The sequence below is a fragment of the Caretta caretta genome, chromosome 16 (assembly GCF_965140235.1).
Source record: "Caretta caretta isolate rCarCar2 chromosome 16, rCarCar1.hap1, whole genome shotgun sequence".
NCBI classification, from domain to species: domain Eukaryota; kingdom Metazoa; phylum Chordata; order Testudines; family Cheloniidae; genus Caretta; species Caretta caretta.
Genome location: NC_134221.1, coordinates 15,021,800 through 15,032,062, shown reverse-complemented (window position 1 = coordinate 15,032,062; position 10,263 = coordinate 15,021,800). Strand labels below are relative to the sequence as shown.

The following is a 10,263-nucleotide window of genomic DNA, read 5'->3' as shown; positions in this document are numbered from 1 at the left end:
TTCTCTCTCAAAAAATATTCTTTATTGAAGATTTTTTTAAAGAAAAATCTAGTAGGAAACAACAGCTAAATCCTTCACTACCAGAGCTCACAGTATCAGACCTACAAAATAAAACACTTGGGATCATCACTTCCATGCATGGGATGGGAAGAAGCCTTTTGCTCTGGAGGATCAAGGCACCTTGCCTGACTACTACCTCTGGGCACTCAATACACAGTGAGATGGCCACCTGGCACCAGCAGGTCTTTGTACCATTCTGTACGCTATATTCTAAGCACAGAAAATGCAAGAACTGACCATCCAAATCCAGTGTGTGTTTGGAAGGGGGCAGAGAGAGCCACACAGCACGCTGACAGAACCATTCACAGGCTCGGCCATGAGTCCCGTCCTTTGGAGATGGGTAGCTGTAATGTGGGTCTTGAGGGAAAAAATGTGTCTCTTGAATAAAGGACATATTGGTAGAACTCCTATCACTGTCATGATCAACCACTGCTGGGACCGGCTACGTGATCCTTGGGGAATGGCCGGGGCGGGGGACAGACGCACACCATAAGGCAAAACAAAATACATTGTTTCCTCTGTCCTAACAATGTGGCCCACGTTAGGGGCACTTTAAAAGCACATTGCCCACCATAGCAACCAGTCTAGCAAGCTACATCCCAGTGGCAGCCGCTCTTCACAAAGACCATATGTCCAGTCTGTAGGGGTTTACATTGCCCTACAAACCAGAAGGAATCCTGTATTTTCTGAGCTCTGGAAAGACATTTAAGGGATTGGGGCAATGCAGGAAGTTGGGGAGTCAATGCTGCTTTGGCGGGATTCCAAGCTGCCATATCTCCTTCCCTCATCCCTCCAGTTCCAACAGCCTCTGCCGGGTCTCCAGCACAATCTCCTGCATCACCTCTGGTTTGAGAACGTCCTTGATCTGCAGTGAAAAGGAGAAGTGCAACGTTTGCAGTTGTGACCCCGGCACATGAAGTGGACGAGGCCATGCCAGGTGCACAGGGCAATGAACTGCAGGCAGGTGTTAATGCAGCATATGGAAACACGGGGGCTGTGGGCCAAGCAGACTCTACTGGCAACAATCACAACAGATGCCCCAAGTCCTGACAGCAAACTAACCCAAGGGCACGAGAGGGGAACTAATGAGTCTTGCCTGGTCTGTCAGGGATGGTCTAGATAATATTTAGTCCTGCCACAAGTGCAGGGGACTGGACTAGAAGACCTCTCAAGGTCCCTTCCAGCCCTACGATTCTATACCTACTGAGTTGAGGGTACAGACACCACAGCCCTTCTTAAATCATGTGCTTCGGTACTTAAGAGGGAGCATTATATTGGAGGTGGAGCTTGACTACATGTCCCACCGTGCCTGGGAGGCTGACACCGGACATGAAAGCAGGAGACATTTTAAGTCTGTCTGTTTGGCGAGGATAGGAGAACAACAAAGGCTTGTTGATGGGATCTCTGTGATAGCATATGGCATTAAAATCATTAACAAATCGTGGGGCAGAGGGGCGTTGACTGCACCATATCCAGCTACAGAAAGTCGGGCACCAGGAACCTTCCAGCATCAGAAGGGGATGTGCATATGGGAGAGAGAAGACAAAACTCTGACCTTCCAGTCCATTCTAGGTGAGACACCTCCTCCTCACCTCACCCTATCCTGGTGCAATTCCAAACCCAATAGGTTTGACGGGGATCAGACAGGAAGGGGCTGTTCTTTCATGCAGGGAAGAAACCTTGTCGTTGCTAGCGAAGGAGATATTTGTTTCTATAGAGCCCAAGCTGAACATTACCAGATGTAGGGATTTTCAACCCATCCCCATCCCAACCTTTCCACAGCCATCTGCTTCACGCTGTGACAGAGGACATCATATTGCCGCTTACAATGACAGAGGACCTTCTGGGTGGATCCCAGGCAGCGAAGGCATGCCCTATCCTACTGGCTTTGGGGTAAAGTGGTGTGGCCCGTGCAGCAGGGAGGGAAGAAAGCAGCAACTGGACTCAGTACCTGATGGGGGTGGGAGGCCTCGTAGCAGTACACAATGCTGGTGTCGTAGAGCATCAGTTTCTGAGCAACCAGAGCCAGGATGCAGTTCCGGAGTCGTGAGATTACCTCCCGGTCATGTAAGGAAACTGGCTGAGAGGGAAGCAAGGACAAAAGGGGAAAAACACGGAATGTGAGAAAGGGATGAATTTGCAAGGAACTACTGGAGGTCTAGGACAACACAAGCGTCACTCCAAACCGAAAACCACATCCAGTAACTTGTATCGTCTACGTAATACAGCTTCTGTCCCTGAAAGTGAATTCAAACGTCTAAGGAGGCAGGGGAACTAGTGATTAAAGCAAGGACTGGGAGCCAGGAATCTTGGGCTCTTTCCACACTGCCAGTTAAGGAATGTGGTCTATCAGTTCTGGTCAACAGCTACTCACTGCCCACGATATGGCTCCACTATAAAGGAAGCCTGGATGTTCAGACAGAAAACTCTTTGTCTGAAGGTTCCCCCAATTCCCCATGTGTACCTCCTTCCACTTCCCCACCTAAAATTCCATGTCTCAGGCAATGTTCTGCCATCCAAAAGCTGAACTGCAGCTTTTTGTAGCCCACTGATGCTGTTCCTTAATTTGGCTGAGTGCACCAGGCCTGCAGCACACACCAGAGGGACGAGAGAGATCAGGACCAAGCATTAAACCTGGGCGCCCCACATGGCAGCACAGACTATCACCATGAAGCTACGCAGCTGTCTGTGCAAGGAAAACCCTCTCCCCACACAAGCCAACTCACTCCACACAGGCAGTGCTAATGGAACAGTCCATTGTTTCAGCTAGGATGCATGCGGTTTACTGCCAATATTAAAGGGCTAGGAATTCGGCTAGCAGTTCACTGTGCGTTAGATATGTGAACAAATCATGGGGGTGCTGACTGAGCCAGCTGTGGTGGTTCCCAGAGACCTGCCTGTTCCCATGGCGGTGGCTCCCTCCCTTGTTTCCAACTGCTAATTCACACTAGCAAACTGCTACAGATATAAATATTTCCTTCATGGGTTCCACATAAGCAACTGCTGTCGTGTCCTCCAGGACATTCCGAGATTGTGAACGAAAGGGGAGATGCCGCAGTGACAATCTCTTTATTCAGGCGTGGGCCATGCTATGAAATGTGTGTAAGCCCTTAGGTTAGCACTTTCCCTGGACACGGGTTCCCTTTACCATAGATACCAGGGTCCTGTTTCTTGGCGCCAGGCTATTGAAATACAGCTTGATAATGAGGCCTTTTGACGAGCAACTAACCAACCCAACCACCGCTGAAGCACTGTTTCCTCACCTCCAAATCGGTGACAAAGCCCCCTGCCTCTTCATTCTTCTGCTCGGGCGTTGGATAGATCCAGATGAAGCCGTTGTTGCCAAGGATCACAGAGGCGCCGCAGGGCAGATCATGGAAGTGAGTCTTCTGGCGTTTCACGAGGGAGGGAGAAACCTGAACGAGCACACCCTGGCCAAGCTGAAGAGGAGAGCATGACACTTAACAAGAGAGGGGTGTGGCCCGACCACTGACACCAACTCCATTGGTGGTCTGGGAGCCAGTCAGCTTCAACTCGGGGCTTTGCTGTCCCCGTCTGGGAAATGGGGATATCAACCCTGCCTGCCTCCAGCGTGCTGGGAGGATTAACTAATGCCCAGGCAGCCCTTTGAAGACAAAGAGTCTACGGAAGCTTTCAGTGAGAGATGTACTAATATCGTGATCATACCAACATCCCATCCAGCCCTCCCGAAAGGCAAAGAGCGAGAGAGGCTCCATTTAGCGGCACATTTGATCCAGTCACCGTCCCTCACCCTTTGTACAGTAATCCTGCTCCGCTTTCAGCTTTGAAGTGCTAATATTCCGGGTCTGATAACTGTGAACTGCAGCCTAATTACAAACAGCCCATTGACTTATTTCAACACACAAGACCAGAGACAAATGCCAAGCACATAAAGCCCCCGAGTCCTGGGGCAACAGAGAGAAGGAAAAGGCCCAGGCAGTTCCGGGCAGGAAGAGCTATCAGGAAGTTTCAGCCAAAAGCAATTTCTCCCCAGGGTTCTGATACCCAGAAGGGGTTCACTATCTGTAACTGCTGATAGGGAGGGCTAAAGGGCAAATGGACAAGATACATTTCACACAGGGGGACTCTGCATTTTATTTCACTTTGGGCTCCAGTCCCTTCATCTTCCCAGCCTGCAGATACAGGTTAGTAACAAAATCTTGTTCTTATCTAGAACCCTTCATGCTGAAGGACCCCGCACTCGGGAGCCAACTCTGCTCTCATTTACGCTGGTGCACAGCCAAACAAATTCCAGTGACAAGGAAAAGTAGCAATCTGCTCGGTACCTCACCTTCCCGTATTTCAGACTCCGTGTGTGCAGTGATACAGCCCCATCAGAAAATACTGCCTGGACTTCTGCCTGGCAGTGCTGCTTAAGGAAAAGAGAAGTCTGCCTCCAACCAGCCCCACTAGCCTTCATTCCCCCACCTCCCATCGCTCCTGCTGGGCAACCCACAAACGAAATATTCAGGTGGAGTTTCCCTTTATCCCATAGTTCTCCACCAATCCCCAGCACTGCTGTCTGATGGTACTTTCCTGGTCATTTCAGGGCAGCCTAGGGGCTCAAAGCTCAATCTTTATTCTCAGCCTGGTAGCCTCACAAAGGGCCATGCAATACACGCTATGGAGTGACAAAGTGTCATATCTTGGCATCCAAGACAACACAGGCCCACAAGCCCAGGTCCATCCCCCAGCTAGCCCACCAACAATTAGTCCTTGGGAAGTGGGGAGGGAGGGCAAACGTGCAGAAGAAGCAAACTGGAGGTGAAAGATTTGGGGAACAGCATTCAGACCGGCAGTAAGACCAGCCTGATAAGCCTAGGAGATCACCAGATAAAACAGATTATAGAGCAGGTGTTCTCAAACTGGGGGTTGGGACCCCTCAGGGGGTTGCGAGGTTATTACATGGGAGGTCGCGAACTGTCAACCTCCACCCCAAACCCCGCTTGCCTCCAGCATTTATAATGGTGTTAAATATATAAAAAAGTGTGTTTAATTTATTAGGGGGGTCGCACTCAAAGGCTTGCTATGTGAAAGGGGTCGCCAGTAAAAAAGTTTGAGACCCACTGTTATAGAGTCTAAGACTGAGTGTCTCCTACGATGGTCAGCAGATGATCTCTGCCTTCAGGGATGGTGTGCACATGTTGTTTACCTCCAGCAGCCATCCTAGGACAGATGCTTCCTTCAAGCAAGCATCCCAGAACAGGATTAGAGCCTCATGGAGAGGCTGTCCAGTGCTCCTGACCATGATACACCTACTGTTTAGGCAAAAATGGGACCTAAGGCCAGACAGAACTGGGGAGGCGGAAAAATGTCAGGTGGAAACAAAGGGGAGTATAACACCCTTCCTGTCCCACCTATTTCCGTCAGCGGTGGAGGAGAAACTCTTGGATTAGGTCACACATATGAAGAAGAAAGGCTCATGTTCTGATTAACAGGGAGAGTTAATCTTCCGGCATTCGGCTATGCACCAAAGACCCACAGACGCTTCCTGCCTAAATGCAAACGAAGGAAGGATACACTGATAAGATCCCCTTCCTGTAGATAGTCCCTCATTGCAAGCTCATCCTCCGCTGATCTCCTCCTCTGAAATGTACAAAGGGAGGAAAAGTTATGTGAAAAAGTAACTGATCCCCATCCATTTTAATTCCGTCCACCACAAGCTATGGGGCATGGCCTCCTTAGATCAGCAGGTAGAGCACCTGCCTCCTTCTATAGATCATAAAGCCTTCCAAGGGATACTCTGCTGCTGGACGCATTTTGATCGGGTAAGGCACTGGAGAATATGCTGTAGGAACAATCCAGCCTGGCCAGGATGAGGGTAGCTGACTGGCTGGGACCAATACGTCTCCTCTATCTCAAAGTACCATGATTCCCATAACCCAGAAGTGTAAAAGGTGCAACAGCTACAGGAACAGATACACATCTACACTTCAAGCTGGGAATGGGATTCTGAGCTTGAGCAGACATACCTGTGTTAGCTCTGATTGAGCTAGCACGCTAAAAATGCAGCACGAGCAGCTGGCCCAAGTACATATCTAGTGCCTCTGGCAGGCACGCACTCAAGGCTGCTGCAGCTACACACGATTTTTAGCATGCTAGCTCGATCAGGGCGAAGGTGGGTATGTCTCCCCCCAGCTGGGTATTACATCTCCAGCTTCAAGTGTAGTCCTATCCACCGAGTGCATCAGTTATGTAGATGGAATACACTTGATGGGATGAGCTGCCTTCATGCAGAAGGTCCTGGAAAGGGATACAGCAGATTAACCTGCAGACCTGCATGCATAGATGAATTAGCTGGGCACCAATGCTGCACTCGCAACAGCAACTGGGGAAAGAGATACGCAGCCTCGCAGCTCATCTCAGCGCCTAGCTCCTCACATCTGCTGCTGTTGAGCAGCAAGAAAGGAATCCAGCAACACGCTACTTGGCATTCACTCACCAGCTCCCCTCCTGGTAGGTTCATGGACGAGAGAAGCAAGACTGAATCCAGCCTGGCGTTGGTCTCCACCTTCCATCGTTTCTGCTGAACCTGAGGGGGAGGTGAGAGAAGTTCCTCTGTTATTCTGAAACATCAATCATGTGCTTACCAGTGGAGCAGGATTTTTAATGGCCAGTAGAACCAGAGTCCCCAGCAATCAACACCAACCAAGGAACTTCATACAAACAAAAACGAGGAGTAAGTGACGAGATTTGTCCTGTTCTCTGTGTATGTGAACATACCCCACCCGATACAAACATCCACTAAGAACATTAACAGGGGATCTCAGGCACAGATGTAGCACACAAAATGACTTTTAAATCAATTTTTAAGACTCCAACTAAATGTTACATTAACCATGTCCCTTTAACGAAGGAGGCTGATATCATCTCCATTCTACAGATGGGCAATGACTTCCTTAACGTCACACAGCAGCTCAGCCTGGAATAGAATTCAGGATCTTAAAAAAGGAAAGGTCCACTACAGTAAGATGCTGAATTCCCTCAATGCCCAGTGGCAGGTGCTAAAAAGGCTGGATGCTAAGATGCTGGGCACACTAGAAATGTCACTGATCAGACACAGATGCACCAATTACAGTCCTATGTTGTCACTACTAACCTGTACTAACACTCTTACATTTTAAATGTAGGACAAGTGTAATTCTGGTTTTAGTGTGTTATCAGGGAAAACGAGTCATTGGCAGGAAACAGTGGCCAGGATCTCCTTCGCCTTACCTCTGTGACTCTCCCAACCACAATGTCACCAACTTCCCCATTATACCTGGGAGCAAGACAAAAAGGGAAATTGTGTTCAAGCAAACCTCTTCCCGGACTGGCTCAGACACATCGCTCGACTCAGATACATGTATCAGCAGGAGACTGATTAAAAACACAGCATAAAAAAAAAAAAAAAAAAGCAGGGCCAAGCTGGCAAGAGTCATCTTTGGAGCCTGTGCAAACTGTAGCATCAGTGTTTCCAGTACTAACCTTTATTACCAGGGATTTACAACTGGCTCAGTACAGGAGTAAGTAGATGAAATTCTCTGGCCTGTGTTACACAGGTCAGACTAAATGATCTAATGGTCCCTTCTGGTCTAACAATACATGAACAATATGGCTACGAAATCCACCAATCTGGTGTAGACGGAAGTATTGATCTGATAAAGTCTGACAATTTCTACATTCACCCCAACATCTCCCACTGTTGGACACACACTGAGACCATCTGTTGGCTTACGCCCACCCTCTCTGAAGTCGTTAAGTGGGAAATGCAGTGCTAGGAATTACACAGAAGGAACATCTGATTTCTAAATAGGTTCAGAAAATGACTTCTGCCTCTGTTCTCACCTGGTTTTCAGAGCTTTGACACAGATCAGTTTGTTCACTCTCTCCACAGCACCTGCTACAGATGCTACAAGTTTCTCATCTCCCATATACGTGCCATGGCCCCTGCCAAAAAAGAATACATCAAACATCCACACATACATCTGCCATCCCGACCACCCTGGGGTTGGCCAACCCACTTTTTCGCACCCCTGGCTTAGAACTGTCACAGAGTTATTAGGGAAAGAGTTCCCAAGCTCCCTAGAATTAAAACAGGAAAGAGAAAGGGGGCTATTTCCCCACCACTCTAGGGCTGAGATAGGTCTCTCTACCCGGTTCCCAGCGAAGAGTCTATGAAATAAAGATACCTGCAGGTGGTGACATAGCTCAGGCTACATCCTCATGTGCACTAGTGGTCCAGCTTTAAGTGAGACTGATAACCCCCCCCCCCCAACACTGCGGAGAGGGAGAGTGACTTAGGGCCAGTTCTAAGCATGAGCCAAGCAATAGCGTGAGGGCACTGAGAAGTTAACAGCCAGATAAAGAAGACCAGACCACACCACATCAGACCTCACCCCACCCCTCACCAGCAAGGTGAGCTGGAGGGGAAACCAAAGCAGGGCAAGCAAGTGTTCAGGGGTCCCCTGAGTAACCACAATGACTCTTGCTTGCGGACCCAGCCCCGAGGAGAAGCCGTTTTCTGCAACTCGACTCTGGGGGTAGAAGCAGGGGCAGGGAGGAATGAGCAGCCCCCCAGAAAACATGGGATTGAAGGAGAACTCTGTTAATTCCCAGTAACCACTGCCACTGGGATGGTGTGGAGGAAGAGACCCTGTCCCACAACCCTCGGAAAGGGGACAGGGAAGCTGCAGCATAGCCCCATTCCGTGCAGTATAAGGGACCCTGCCCCATAGCCTTAGCTGCTAGGATGGGGGGAAAGGGAGGGCTGCCATTGGGATGCAGGAGGACAAAAGTACCCTGCCCCATAACCCACGCCCTGGGGAGGGGGGCTGGGCTGCACCCTAGCCACATGTCTGGGGGGATAAGGAACCATAGCCCATGCCCCAGGGCTGTGTGGCAGCGCCATAACCTCCTGTTTGGTGGGATAAGGGACCCTGCCCCATAGCCCATGCGCCGGGGGGGGGGCGGCTGAGTCACAGCCCCATATCTGGGGGGATAAGGGACCCTGCCCCATAGTCTCTGAGCTGGGGGAAGGGCCCTACCGGTGGAAGAAATCTGGGGGAGGCCCCTCACCTCATGTAGCCCGTGTCTGTGGTGATCGTGTCCCCCGGAGCCACCAGGTGCTTGTCGCTCCCCTGCGCCAGGCTCTGGGCCACCAGCTTGCGGGCCACCGGCAGCCGCACCTCTATTGCCGCCATCTTAACTCCTGGCACTTTCCTTCCTAGGCTTCAGTGCCCGTCTGAACCACACGTTCTCTCCGCCATGTCAGTTACAGGCAAGCGCGTGCGTGGGAGCTGCCATCTTGGCTTGGGGCGCCGCCATCTTGGATGAGGGCCCGGCGAGCCTCAGCAGTGACAAGACTGGGGAGGCCATATTGGATCCTGGCAGAGAGCGGGACTGGCCTTCACTGCGTTGGGTTCAAAGGAAGGGACAGGTGTCGAGCCAAGTTTAGTGCTGGCAAGCTGCCTCGGGCTCTGGTGCCTTCCAGTGCTGGTTGTGGGGTTTAAGGCTACAGGAAAATGGCCCCCCAAGACAGGCCGCATGTTGGTAATGCCCAGAGGCAGTATTTCATAGTGAGCGCTGCACGCCGGCCATAGTAACTGTGGGCGTATTCGGCCCCACATCCCCTTGGGGCCCACGGGCCCTATACGCATGGCCAGCACTGGCACCAGCGGGCAGCCACCCCCCTGCAGAACGGTGGGGAGCAGCAAATCCCCACTAAACGATGCTGCCGCAGCGGTGTTACCAACTCTCATGATTTTGTCATGAGTCTCGTGCTAATTATTGTTTTCCTTAAAGCCCCAGCGCCTTCAAACCAGATCCCAAAGCACTCAACAACTCTGTCATGCACAGGCTTCATTTCAGCTATCCCTGAGACACAGCCTACTCCGGGGCACAGCAGCTGTTTAACAGCTCACGGCATTGCTAAATGAGCATCTGACTCAGTGGAGCTCAACCATGGGTTATGCAGCTCTCCATGGGTTACGTGGGCCGCATCCACTCTCTCTATATAGTACCTGTATGGCCCAGAGGAGGTCACATGGGCCGCAGCTGTGTGCTGATTGGGCCACAAGCAGCCCGTGGGTTGAGCACCACTGGTCTGACTGAAACTGCAAGAAAGTAGTGTCTACACCTAGACAGGAAAAGGAATGTAATGTTAAGAAACTAATTTTTACAACTAAGAAAAACCAGCTCTTG

The 10,263-nt window shown here is 50.6% G+C and overlaps 1 protein-coding gene across 1 annotated transcript; it reads right to left on the bottom strand.

The window, feature by feature from the left end:
• Window positions 1-9,337, bottom strand: EXOSC2 (exosome component 2). Its single transcript, XM_048823393.2, has 9 exons — window positions 9,139-9,337; window positions 7,909-8,010; window positions 7,297-7,342; window positions 6,524-6,613; window positions 5,602-5,667; window positions 4,373-4,441; window positions 3,324-3,500; window positions 2,012-2,140; window positions 1-925 (listed from the first exon to the last, which is right to left on the bottom strand). Exons 1-9 carry the CDS (start codon window positions 9,261-9,263, stop codon window positions 845-847), a joined length of 885 nt encoding a protein of 294 aa, XP_048679350.2. The 5' UTR covers window positions 9,264-9,337; the 3' UTR covers window positions 1-844.
• Between the last annotated feature and the right edge of the window lie 926 nt (window positions 9,338-10,263).

What these genes read in the sequence shown, in the direction of transcription:
- EXOSC2 (XM_048823393.2), bottom strand. Translation starts at nt 9,263, where the DNA reads ATGGCGGCAATAGAGGTGCGGCTGCCGGTGGCCCGCAAGCTGGTGGCC. An exon ending in ACAGACACGGGCTACATGAG is followed by an intron (nt 8,011 to 9,138) that starts GTGAGGGGCCTC and finishes CTTTTTTGGCAG; the next exon opens with GGGCCATGGCACGTATATGG. An exon ending in AGGCCTCCCACCCCCATCAG is followed by an intron (nt 926 to 2,011) that starts GTACTGAGTCCA and finishes TTTTCACTGCAG; the next exon opens with ATCAAGGACGTTCTCAAACC.